The sequence below is a fragment of the Cyrtonyx montezumae genome, unplaced genomic scaffold, assembly GCF_038088225.1.
Source record: "Cyrtonyx montezumae isolate F1298 unplaced genomic scaffold, pur_monq_1.0 scaffold_2, whole genome shotgun sequence".
NCBI classification, from domain to species: Eukaryota; Metazoa; Chordata; class Aves; order Galliformes; family Odontophoridae; genus Cyrtonyx; species Cyrtonyx montezumae.
The window spans coordinates 19,321,507-19,334,136 of record NW_027071936.1 but is presented as its reverse complement, the minus strand read 5'-3'; the positions used below and the strand labels follow the sequence as shown (position 1 = coordinate 19,334,136).

Here is a 12,630-nt window from a genome sequence, read left to right as displayed (position 1 = left end):
TTTCAGTTTAGTGCAGCAAGCAAACTCCCTCTGTAATATAAATGGAATAATAAAATGTTTGAGCTATTTCAGTCTTGCTGTTCTTTGGGGGAAACAATTATCAGAATGTGATACCATATTACATTCATCTACAAATTTTCTGTCGCTGACATTTCCAGGCTCATTTTCCTTACGACTTTACTTACAGCAAATTAGTAGTTATCAATTTGATCTTGATTTTAATCTTTCACCAAATTAGATTTTCAGTGATGTGACACATCTACCGCTCGTTATATGTGAATATTTCAGCACAGGAGCATAAAAGCACCCACGTGTTTAAATCACATTTATAGTGGCCGGCACTCCTCGTCATTTTATTCAGAAAAAACACTAAAGGTTAAATACAGATTTTGTTCCCTTGCGCATTTACATGCAAAGTAGAGGTGGAAATTGCCTTTGCCACTAGCAACAAAACCTTCCTGCCAAAGTATAAAGAAATTCACCTTGATAAATACTGTGAAATATTTAAAGCTCCTTGCTGCACAGATGGGCTAAAAAACTCAAGGAAAACAGCAGAGTGGGAATTCCTCGTTTCTTTTCTCTGGCAGGTCGAGTAACCCCAGATAAAAGCTACTGAGACTCGCCTAAAATGTTTAATATTTATAAGTTAGCAGTGTATGCAGAGCCCGAGTTGCCTTCATTTTCTGGTTTGTTCCACATGTTTATAGAAAAGTATCAAACAAATGCGCTTAATTTATGTGCATTGAGCCTGCTAGGATTTCCATGGGAGTTTAAGAACTCAGTGGAAACGAGCTTATTTTTCCTTAATTGAAAGTGAATTCATTAAAATCTTAATTATTAATATTCTTTCACGCTACGTAATTTTTCTAATCTCTCTGCTGGCTGACTCGCTCGCATACAAAGGGCAGAGGGAAGAGTTTGTTCATTTTCCTGAATTTCTGCCAACAGATGGGCTGGTTGACTGCATGGATCCCGACTGCTGTTTACAGAGCTCTTGCCAAAATCAGCCTTACTGTCGTGGGCTACCTGATCCCCAAGATATTATCAGCCAAAGCCAACAGTCACCGTCTCAGCAAGCTGCCAAAGCATTTTATGACCGAATCAGTTTTCTCATTGGAGCAGACAGCACTCATGTCATACCTGGGGAAAGTCCTTTCAATAAGAGGTGAGCGTGTTTCATCCTTTACTCATGCGTAGTGAAGCAGCTGAAGAGTATGTGAGGTGCACAGTGGAAGAAGATCCATTGTGATCTTCGTCTTCATGCATTGAACTTTCAGCAAAAACATTTTCTCAGATTACTTGTGCTTATCTCATTACCTGCAGAATTCAGATTCTCAGTGCCACTGGGTTACTTACCGTACGTGGTACCTGTGTTCTAAGTGGGCACTTCATTAATGATTAAATAGATCTTTATTTAACCAGTTGATTTGGGTTAGCACAGTTGGAAATGTATCAAAGCAGTGAAAACACTTCAGAAGGAAAAGCAAAGCTGCACTTTTTAAACTGAGCTTGCTAAATAATATAAATTATGAATTAATGTAATGGAACTGTTAAGTGCGTGACAGTATAATTGCATAAACTATTTGACTGGTGCTCTGCAAAGCAGTAATGACCTGAAAATAAACCAGTAACAGGAAGCAGGTGTCTCAGATCTCACTGAGTGAAAGAAGATGATTTACACTGGAACTACTGTGTTTGCAGTAATTTAACAGCATTAATGTGTTTGGGCACAGCAGATGATTAAAAGTTGTTGCACAAATGTTCCTTATTGCTCTTTTAAATTTTGTACTTTGTAGTCCCTGCAGTTTTACAGATTGCTTTGATAATTGAAAAGTATGCTTTTCAAGAATGTGCCAGAGGTATGACATGCAGAATGTTTAGAGTTTATAAATTCTTAAAATTCTTCAGTGAATTACTAGGCTCAGTACGGACAAAATGATCCAAAGCAAACTCAGCCAAATGAAAATAAAATGATTATATGTAGATATTAAGGTATGTGTTTATACAATGTAAATTATGTGAATTTGTAGAAGGGTTGAAGGCTCGGGAATGATTTTGCTAACGGGAGCTGATGCCGTGTGGAGATGTTTGTGTGTGTGTGTGTTTGCTGTACTAGCTATTATTCATTCAAAAGAGAGTTATAAAAGCCAAATTTGTATCTGATCCTGTGTCTTTCTTACAGCCTTGCTTCTGTCATAAGGGGCCAGGTATTAACTGCTGATGGAACTCCGCTCATCGGAGTCAACGTTTCCTTTTTACACTACCCAGACTATGGATATACAATCACCCGCCAAGACGGCATGTAAGTTCGTTTTGAAGCACTTTTAAGACACAAAGACAGCAATACATTAATAAAATATATCCCTGTAAAAAAAAATACTTCTAATTAAAGAATGGAAAAAGACATGAAAAAAATGGTTGAGCAACACTTTACCTTGTACATTTTTTGAGTAACGATGAACAGGCCCATTTTATACTTTAGAAGTAGAAGGGCTTGTTTAATTTAAAAACAGCATCTCAAATTCCCCATTCTTAGTGCAGTATTATGTAGTGTAACGTAATTGATTTCTTCATGGCTCCTCGTAGAGCTATTCTGTCTTCAGAGCAGTACAGAAGGATAAAGAATTGGTCAGTGAAATGGATGGCTTTGGGAATTTGCTCAACAGCTGCCCCTATTTTTTTTCTAGGTTTGACTTGGTAGCAAATGGTGGTGCCTCTCTGACACTGGTGTTTGAGCGATCACCGTTCCTGACACAGTATCACACAGTATGGATTCCCTGGAACGTCTTTTATGTAATGGACACCCTGGTCATGAAAAAGGAAGAGAACGACATTCCTAGCTGTGATCTGAGTGGATTTGTGAGGCCAAACCCTATCATCGTGTCATCACCTTTATCTACCTTCTTTAGAATTTCTCCTGAAGACAGTCCTATCATCCCAGAGACACAGGTAAACTGTTCTACAAAAAAATAGCTTCTTATCTCTGGCTAGAATTAAGCAACATCACTAAGAAATTGCACCATCATACTTTCTTGACTGCCCTCCTGCTATGAGCACACCACAGAAACGAAAAATGGAAGTTGGTTTTTCGCTGTGTCACAAAGACCCACACAGTTCACTCTATCGATTTAGTTTTAATGAAGAGCATGATACCTATACATTTATATACAAAAAGAATTCTCTGTAACAGTAAGGGCAGGCTCACAAGGACATGAACATGGGTGCTAATGTATGTCCTCAGAAGTTGTAATGCCTGAATGCTATCCACTGAAAGAGCTGTGGTTGAAATGTGTTTTTTTTCTCGAACATAGACTGTGTTAGATTCCACCATCTCAGAGCCCCAATCACTAATGTAGTCTTCTTACAATCTTAAAGCAGCGTTACAGAAAAGGAATATTTATCTCATTGATTTCTGATAATAGCTCTACGGTCTTTGTCTCCCTCTCTCTTCCTCTTTCTCCCACCCTCATAATGTCATAATTACATAGGGGACTCTTTTTTCCCCTTCGCTAAGAAATGTACTTGCATGTTAAAGGGAAACACAGAAAATGTATTGAAACATTTCCATTTAAAGGTTTCAAGAGAAGAGCAAAATCATTTTAGAAAAATCATGGAAAGGAGCAAGTTTAACGTAAAGATGTGGGGAAAATTACAACTAAACCCTCTTGCAAACCTAGGGCACACTAGGAAATCGTTGCTTTTATCCTATCTTTCTGTGCCTTTTGTGGCTGCGCATCAATTGAAAGTAAGGATTTGTAAAATACAGTCCACTGAAAAGCAGCTCTTATTTACTTGTTTTGGCAACAGACAATAGATTCAGTTCCTGAAGTGATGGCAAAAGGCACCACAATGGGGTATAAATCAAGAAAAAGTAATAATAGAAAAATATTAGCGAGTACCTCTTTTCTCAGAATACTTGTAATGCTTAGATTGAATGTCTTTTTGTGAACAGTGAGACTAACAAAGTCAGGATGCCAACCGATTCCCACCTGCTGCTGTTGTCTGCCGTGTCCAGTCCTTCCCCTGCTGACTGCATTCAGCCTTTGTCTCATGGGAGCACCAATTTGGATACTACACTCCTATCAAATCCTCCTTCTTTTTTCTTTTTTCTTTTTTTAATAGACATTAAAGGTACTGAGTTATTTTAGAGAGTTCACATATTTCAGATGTGATGGAGATTGGCTGCCAGGTTCAAAGGGTGGGAAGCCCGACAGGCAGGACTGGTAGCCCAAGCTGACTTCCTTATGAAAAAAAAGGTCATGTTCTCACTGTATCTTTGGTCCATGGTGCTAATGCTGATCTCTGATGAGGAGAAAAATGTACTGGTGATCACGGATGCAAAAACTTTTTCTGGTGCTCTGTGAAAACATCAAGGAGTATTTTCTTCAGTGTACTCAGCCCATTGTATGGGGTGATCCCCTGCTTCAGGAGGTGGGAGCTGCATGGCTGTGCCTGCAACGTACCCCTGTAGGGTCAGAATTGCCTCCGAAATGCATCTTGCACAACAATCTGTCTCCCAAAAAATTTGCCAATCTGATAAAAGATGAGCAGCATCAGATTCTGTCCAAAGCTGTCTGCTCAGCTCTTGAGGAACTGCTGTAAATCTTTTCATTGTAAAGGGGGTGATGCTAGCTTAAAGCACAAGAGTCTGGATGAAGCCACAGAGAAACAAAGTGCTCCCCGTGCTTTTGCAGTCGATATCAGTCACCCTGTTGATGCGGTGTGACAGCTCTCACTGTCACGTGCAGGAGAAAATGATGTGCTGCTGTAATCATCATCATTCCTTGAAGTGCTTCATCATCCCTGGGAGATGATGTTTCCAAAAGAGAGTACTTAGTGGCTTATGAATCTCAAAATGATCTGAGGGGGGATTAAAGTCTGCACTGAAGGAGCAGCACAAAAGAAAATGGAATAAGAGGGCAAGCAAGGGGAAAGAAAGAATGCAGCAGGTGGAAGGGTGATTGCAAGCCCAGCAGACCATTATTCAAGAGGGATGATAATAAATACGTGTGAATGAAATTTGAACCACTTAGGCATGAGTTTTTATCTACTTTTAATAACCAGCTAGCACGCGCAGCCTAGACATAGCTTAGCATTGGTTAATCCCATCTAGCTATGTGGAGGCAGGGGAGGTTGGGCTGAGCTGGAGCTGTTTGTGAGGATTACATAATATTACTTCAGTTTTTTCCTAATATAATAAACATATTGTGGATTAGTGTGGCAGAAACCCAGTTGTGAGTTACAGTGAACAATTCTGAAACTGAATTTGTGTGTTTCCTTCTCCTACACTTCCATTATACACACTGCCAGGCTCTAAGGTGCCTTCAACAGGAGCTGGGCAGCTTGCTTCCATTGCCCCAGGTGTGGAGGTGAATGAAGACTGGCAAGTTTCCCTTCAAACTGTATGATTTCCTTAGAATTTTATGCTTGTATGAGTTTAGAGAGAAGTGACTCTGCATTTGCAGAGTATGACCTGCGTGGTTATGAGCCCAAGACAGCAGGTTAGACCTAACCTGCATTGTTAGGGGACCAATTAGCAAGAGCAAATGATTTGGGTTAATTCAGGTATTGCCTGGATGAACTCTGGGTGAGTGCTATGAAACCAGTTCAAGGTTTCCTGCTTTTATTTCTTCCTCTCCTCTGGCTGTTTCACTTCCGCCAGTGCTGCACAGCAGAGGATGGCAGAATTTCTTTCACTGGAAGAAATAAGGGTAAAACAGAGGCCTCAGTAACTTAGTAAAAGTGATGGTGTTTCTGACTTCAGAGTGGCCAAGTTTTCACCAAATCAGTTAACGCGTTTTACCATTACAACATGCAGTCTCGTAGGATTCCTATAGATATTTCAGTCTTAGAAGAAGTTACATTTTACTTCTCACTGAGCTAAATCTCAAAACTCTGAGTTTGAACTGAGAAAAAATCAACATTACTCTCAAAGCCAAATGTCTTCCATTTACGTGTCCTTGTTTTCCAGCAAGCTTTCTGATTTTCTCCTCTTTGTACTCTGTTTGAAACCTAACGTGTGCCTCTTGGTTTACACTTCCACTGACACATTTTTAGGCTTCTACTTAAAAAAGTATAATCCTACAGTTCCTTGGTCTTGAGCTTTGTGCATTAGCACTAATTGTCCATTTCTGCCTGTGTCTAAATGTGCCATTTTTACCACTCTCAAACCAAGCCAATATTTTATTTCAGTATAGCAGTTCAGTTCCTTACGTCAGCAAAGCACCTTGCTCTGACATTAGAACTTCAGTTTGCACTCATTTGTGAAATTTGTTCTCAAATCCTTGTTGCTCATTTTGACAGAAATAGGTGGTGCTACAGCAGGCATTTCCCCCCGAATTGAATGTAAATTCCTCATTAGAAATTCTTAATAGTACAGATTCCTCATTAGATGTTCTTAATAGTACAAGAGCACGTCACCCCGATCACATCACGCAGGGGAGCAGGAAGGCATTGCAGAGCCTGGGCAGAGTGAGTCCTTGTGGCCACAGGAGACAAAGAGCCCCGCACTGTTTTTGTGCCTCAGCCACCCGCTTGAACTCTGGGGCCAGCAACCTCTGCCTTTGTGAAAACTGAGGCAACCACTGTCTCAGTCCTGTAGCTTAAGTATTTCGCAGCTGGCCTCCTGTGAAGCTTGATCATCAATAAGTAAAATGTCAGCTGTTGGGATGTGGCAGGGGGGCTATAACTCAGCCCCCGTGGGGTATCAGCCTTTCTGGAGGTAGTGTGATACTGTGTCGGGAGAACACAAAGTACAGACAGATTGGTTGTGCTGGCGATTCCTGATGCGACTTTTATACCCGGTGACTTTCCTGATTGCTTTACAATTGATGTGTTGTCATGGCTCCCATAGGATGCTCTCTGCTGTGCCTGATGATTTAACGTTTCAGATGAACATTAAACTGTTTAATTCTCTTTGTAATGCTCGATTCTGGGAGAGAGATTGAGATGCATAACCTTACCTCTAGATTTCTAAAGTTCGCAAGAAAAATAAGTTACTACAGGGAATATTTTATGGAAAGAAGGAAGTTATAAGTCAGATTTCCAGCAGATGTTTGAGGCTTCTGCAGAAACTAATAATAGGGGTTCTTTTTTTGTTTTGTTTTAAACCTCGCTGAGAACTGCGTGTGTCCTACTTTCTAATTTGATAGTAATCCAAATACACAGTGGAATTTCTTGGAAATTGAAACTTCAAGGTGTCCTCTTTATTGCCTGTTATCTCAGGCAAGAGTATCGGAAGACCACCTAAGTGTTTAACACTGCTCTGCCACAGTCAAAGTTGTAAAAGAAACAGTGGTCTTAACAGGAGACCAGCAAAGTCCATGAAATTGTGCCCTATTACAAGTGTATGATTTCTTTTTCTCCTCTTGCTTACAGAGAACTCCATCTGTTAGACCAGTTTTAATGTGCAGTAGATGAGAGTCCTGCTGATGTCCTGAGGAGGAATCTGTCTCGAGTTCACTGTGTTTTGTGTTGTTCCTTCAAAGTCTTAGAAAGGGGATATATTCACAATTGCTTTTCTCTGGAGAGCTTAGCTTTGTGCAGAAAAGATTCGCTTCTCCTCTCCCTTACTGTGCATATATTGGACTGGGGGAGAGCAGGCTAGATTTACAGAAAGAAATGGTGCCACTCACCTCCTTCCAGGTGATGGTATTGCTTGTCATTTCTCTCAGTGATGCCAGGTTGTTGGTGGGGAAAGCAGAGACATTCAAAGACTAAGAATTACTCTGAATTTCATTTACTTCGTCTCTTCCAATGCCTCCTTTATTTCCCACAGTTCTGTTACAGCCTTACTGGAGATGAAGAGCCATATGCCTACATATATCAGATTTAAGTGCTCATTTCAGACAATGAGCCGAAACACTATTTCTGATCTGTTGCTGTTGTTGTTAGTGCTATGAAGGACGAAGATACAATTAATAGCATACAAATCTCTACATACCAGTAGCAGCACTAACATAGTTAGTGGTGAAGCATCTGGTGCCCTCCTCGAGAACATAAAACCACATTTTTTTACTCTTTTCAACACAGTCGGTTGTTTAAAAGCAGTGCCTAGGGGTTCTCTAGCACAGAGAACGCTGGTGAAATCCTGAGCTAACATAGTGCTTCAGCTTTTGATTCCATGGAAGCCTCAAGCTTGATGCTGGGGATATGCGTGCTCTCCTGAAGGCTGCTTTCTGCTGATACTGATCAATGCTTAGTCTTCAGGTCTAGGAGACAGGAAGGTAAAACAGAAGTTCCCCAGGAAGTGCTCCTTCAACACCACCAAGGCTTGTGATTCCACATCCTTTGCCTCCTGTTACGTTTATAAATGTGTCTAGATGCTTCTTTTTCCTTATTTTCAATAAGCAAGGCTGCTTGGCGTCTGTTTAGCTGAAGTGCTCACTTTAGTTGCTTAGGGACACGATTCCCTGATAGAGTTTTCTGTCCTGATGGAGGCATAGGACACTATTGGCTGTCCTCATCCACGTTATTCAGAAACCCCCTGCATCCATCCATCACCCACTGAAGCTTCTCAGCTCAGAGGAAGAAACGAGGTGGGGGGGGGGGGGGGTAGGAACCTTTTAAAAATAAAATTGAATCATTGCACCTCTCTGAAATGAGAAAGTGGTGAGCTGATGTCTGAGTAGTGAATATTGATCAGGAAATATGGAAAAGCTTTCCCTGAGGCATCCTACTTATCTCTCTGAAATAAATGGAAGAATGCTCAGCTTTAAAGTATTTACAATCCACAGATAATGCAAATAATAAGCCACTGAAAAGCCCTTCCTGTGTTATGCATGAACTACAGGAGCAACTAGACACCCTAACCCAAATCTGAAGCCCTGCAGTTTTGAGGCTCCTCTGCCTTTCTTAGGGATGGGTAGCAGCACTTAGGTAAAAGATGCTTTTCTGCCTCTTCTGGAACTGGGGAATGTTCTCCCTCTTCTTCAGATCTCACCCCTTAAAATAAAGGAGACATCTCTGAAATCCTTCAACAGAAAGTATCAGCTAAACAGCTTCAGTATGACAGAGCTGGGACTGTGCTTTTCAGAGGGAAAGAAAAGGTGAAATACCGCTCATTATTGATTTTTACTTAGCACCTTAACTGAAGACCAGGTTTAGATGATAACTCATATTGGAATGCCACATAATATCCTGTCAGGCATCATTTTATAGTATCTTCATTGTGCCATTTGATTTCCAAATCATTCAAATAGTGCCTTTTTTTCTTACCCAATGTGTAGGTGCTTCATGAAGAAACTACAATACCAGGAACCGATTTGAGGTTATCATACTTAAGCTCCAGGGCTGCAGGATATAAATCTGTTCTGAAGATCACCATGACCCAGTCTGTGATACCATTTAACTTAATGAAGGTTCATCTTATGGTGGCAGTGGTGGGAAGACTTTTCCAGAAATGGTTCCCTGCATCTCCCAATCTGGCTTACACTTTTATATGGGATAAAACTGACGCGTACAACCAGAGAGTCTATGGATTATCTGAAGCTGTCGGTATGTGTGTTAAAAAGAGGGTTGGTTTGTTGGTTTGTTTTGTTTTTTCTGTTTCACTGAAAATAGAGAGGCATACCTTCCCCACATGCAGTAGCATTCTGATGTAATTCACAAAATGGATTTCTTCTGTACCTGTTCTCATCAACTTCCTTTAATAATAGAAATTACTTTAATAACCCAGGATTACTTTTTGAAGTATTTTGGAATCCTGCTCAGTATTTGCAGTATGTCATATGAAGCCATAGGGATTCTCGGGTAGTCTGGGAGAGCAGCAGAATGTACGTAGTTCATCAAGGAGTTCCATTCCCTGTAGTCGTCACCTGAGCAAGTATTTTTAATGAGGAAACTTAATGTTTTTTTCAGTGTCTGTGGGCTATGAATATGAGTCGTGCCTGGATCTGACTCTCTGGGAGAAGAGGACTGCCATTTTGCAGGGCTATGAGCTAGATGCCTCTAACATGGGTGGCTGGACACTGGATAAGCATCATGTATTGGACGTTCAGAATGGTAAGGAGTTAAGTTTCTAAGTTTCTTCATGCCAATTTCAATGCTTAACTGCATCTCCATTAAAAAAAAAATTAAAAAAAGGGAAATTGTGGGATGTTTTGCATCTGATAAATGCTGTGAGTTTTACAGTGCATGTCGTGTTTATTACTTCTGCAAATACTTATGCATTAATAATAGCATCTAACAGCAACAGTGTCATTCTGCGCTGGATATGTTCACCAAGAAAAAAGGTTTGACATTGTTATTAAAAATGTAGTGATGCTAAGGAAATGCTGTTTCTCAAGCAGTGGTAGGGCTTCAGCATTGTTACTGGCATTCATCGGTTGTATGGTAGCAGTTTCTGCTTGAATTTCTCACACTGAGTGAAAATAAAGTGGCGGTAGCACGCGTTCCTGCCAAACCAAGAGTGCTTCACTCCCAGGGAAAAGTCCCCCATTTACACCGGAGAATTTTTCCCTACAGCTCAAGTATCCCCAGCTACAGCATGGCTGCTGCTGGGAGCTGTTAGCACACGGGTACTGTCTGTTCTGGGATGAGCAGCCACCTTCCCATGTAAACTCTTCCATGAGATATATCCTCTCTGGGGTGCTGTTGTCAGCTCAATGCCCAGCAGGTGGCAAATGACAGTACCTTCAGGCAGTGAGAACCCGTATGCCCCTCAGTGTTGAGCAGAGCCTGGTTGCTAGTGAGCAAGTTCTCCTTCATCTCAGCAGGACGTGTTTCTAAGTACCAGGCCATGGCACTAAGGTCACTTGGTCCTACCTGCAGCTTTCTGGTGGCTGTCATGCTGAGCAAACCCCAACTGAATGCTGCACAGCAGGGAATTGGGAACAATTTGGCTGATAGAGAGCTGAAGAAAAGTTCAAGGTGGGACTTGGTTGCACTGTATTGTTATAGCAAGGAGGAGCTCAGAATTCAGTGAGCAGGGAGAGAGCCACTTCTGTGGTACCCAGTATCCCTCAGGGGTTTCCTGCAGTGCCTCCCCTTATTTTGTGAGCTGCACTAAGCATCGCCTAAAGCGTCGCTTCTGGCTCACTTAGCAAGCACTATAACCAAGTACAGGGAAGGATGTCATTGTACCTAATTTAAAACCGAGGTGAGGAAGAGTGCAAATTCCTGAAAGGTAATCCACCTAAAAATGCAAGGAGCTACAATTATAAGTACATACATGCAACTGATGCTGATCACAAGTTGAACTGATGGTAGCTTTAAACTGTGTTCAAGAGTATGTATGACAAGTAATGACTTTTCAGAGTGAGGTGTGTCTAATTGAGTAAACAAAGTGGAGAGTTGCAATGACAAGGCAGGTGAGCGGGAGAAAATTACTCAGAAGAGAATGCAGGCAGTGTTTGCACGGACATCCCCAGCTCCTGCAGTAAATAGTCTAACATGCATCTCTTAGTCTGTGATAATAGAGGAGAAATGTGAAGGACCCATTTTTCAAGGTAATGACAGAATAAATCAGGTGCAATAGTGCACTGTGCTGACTTGTAGAATTCCTCTGATGAAAATTATAGAACTCAGCTATTTCAGGCAAAATTATGGTTCCATGATTGTCATAAATGATGTAATCATAGGACAGGGGATTTCGTATACTACTAATGCTTTCTGGCTTTGACTATTCATGAAAAATACATTCCCCTTCCTAAGTTAGATTACTTATTTAGATTACTTGTCATTAAGTTTCCATAAACCATTTTCATTCTTCCCAATTTTATCATGTTTATAGCTCTTACGTGTATAATCTCCCAAATTTTATAACATTATCAAGTAGTGAAGCCACCTAAAGCATTTAAAGAGGCAAAGTATTTTTTCCGCATATCTGTCAGTATGAAGAGTTTGGTTTTGGGGTGGGGACTGAAAGAGGAATTCATCTTCAATTGCCTTGACTTATCTCAAAGAGAACTGCGTCCCCCGGCCCCAAACTTCCCTTGGAACTGTGCTGACAACCAGTACAACATGCATCTGTGGGAAGTACAAGGTGGACGTGCTTTACGTGGATCGTACCAAGGAAAGGCACGTTTTGACTTACCAGTACCACCACGGTAGCTGACCATCAGTAGACTGCACCTTGATGGATTCATTGCCATCTTTAATACTGAAAGTTTGGGCAACATTTTAATATGCTGTAAAATCAAACATTTTTTCCAAGACTGAAGATTTAACGTAACGCATACACATTTTTCTTCTGTTTCCTATGGAGGCATAAGTAAGAAAAATACTGCTGAAACATCACTCTGTCTTTACAAGATTACTGTTCCTTCCATGCCTCAAAGCCGAGTTAAGTTCAAGAGGCAGGTTGGCCTGGCATCACATTTTTTTTGTTGTTGTTTTTTGACATTTTTAATAACTGCTTATAGCTGCAGACGTGGTACTGAGGCACACATTGTTGCCAGAGGTAAATTTTTGTTGTGAGCTGAGTAAGGAGCTTTTCATACTGCAAGGTTCAACTTTTTGAAGTACCTCTTTAATTAATATTTACAGTTTGCAGCACTAATCTAGTTTAGATGACACTTGACACCACATTCATAGTTATCTACAGTAGCAAATACTCTTTTTTTTCTTTTTTATAATAGAGGAATTTCAGTCATTTCAGGAGAATTCCAAAATGGAAACGTTTAGAACAGA

General features: G+C 40.8%; 1 protein-coding gene across 4 annotated transcripts in view; it reads left to right on the top strand.

The window, feature by feature from the left end:
• The window catches only part of TENM3 (teneurin transmembrane protein 3), a 304,193-nt gene that overhangs the window by 252,779 nt on the left and 38,784 nt on the right, over positions 1-12,630 (top strand). For all 4 annotated transcript variants that reach the window (XM_065736567.1, XM_065736566.1, XM_065736565.1 and 1 more), the window contains 5 exons: positions 949-1,165; positions 2,183-2,302; positions 2,688-2,949; positions 9,228-9,495; positions 9,859-10,002. In XM_065736567.1, coding sequence (XP_065592639.1) covers positions 949-1,165; positions 2,183-2,302; positions 2,688-2,949; positions 9,228-9,495; positions 9,859-10,002 — 1,011 coding nt within the window. The remainder of the gene's footprint in view (positions 1-948; positions 1,166-2,182; positions 2,303-2,687; positions 2,950-9,227; positions 9,496-9,858; positions 10,003-12,630) is intronic.